At 33.0% G+C, this 669-nt stretch overlaps 1 protein-coding gene across 1 annotated transcript in view; it reads right to left on the reverse strand.

Annotated features, from left to right (window-relative positions):
* Positions 1-50: 50 nt before the first annotated feature.
* The window catches only part of LOC119588953 (nephrin-like), a gene marked incomplete at its 5' end in the record, with an annotated part of 72,188 nt that continues 71,569 nt past the window's right edge, over positions 51-669 (reverse strand). The window contains 1 exon segment of the mRNA XM_037937562.1: positions 51-143. Coding sequence (XP_037793490.1) covers positions 51-143 — 93 coding nt within the window.

Consider the following 669-nt stretch of genomic DNA (forward strand, 5'->3'; position numbering starts at 1 on the left):
AAACACTCGCACATCAGCTTCAATACCAGTTCCCCTATATCTTAACCTGCCTAGACCAGAGTAGTTTGCCCTCTCCCGATGACAGTGACAGATGAGGCATTATCAAACAAAAAACGTATGATGACAGCCCCATATGTACTCGACTGAGGACAAGAAAGTAGAGATGTAGATTCCATATATTAAGTTGATTTGATTTATTTCAGGGATATATGGTGTTTTTTTTTTGTGGAATAGGAAAAGGGACAAATTGATTAAATGATTTTCGCGTCAAGGGGATGCATTATTAAAGTTATTAGTGGATAATGATGATGAATGAGTATTCAAAATGACATTATTTGGGACTTGACATTATCAAGTAATTATTCCATAGACTGGATTGCTTTGATATTATCATATGATGGGAAATTTTGAACCGACAGACAATAAATTGATATGTAAAGCATTTAGGATTTTCTTGTGATGAAGCAAAAGCAAGAATGTTTGTGTGGCCAAAAATCAGAACTCATAAAAAATGTAAACTGCACACATTAAAAAAGAAATCCTGAAAACATGAAATCATTATATTTCCATGTATCTTTTATATACACGTCATATCAAAACATATTTAAGAACATGGGCATAAATAACAGGAAACGCATAACATACGTTAAACTTCCGTCTCTATAAGTT

This window comes from Penaeus monodon, chromosome 24, assembly GCF_015228065.2.
Source record: "Penaeus monodon isolate SGIC_2016 chromosome 24, NSTDA_Pmon_1, whole genome shotgun sequence".
In the NCBI taxonomy this organism is placed as follows: domain Eukaryota; kingdom Metazoa; phylum Arthropoda; class Malacostraca; order Decapoda; family Penaeidae; genus Penaeus; species Penaeus monodon.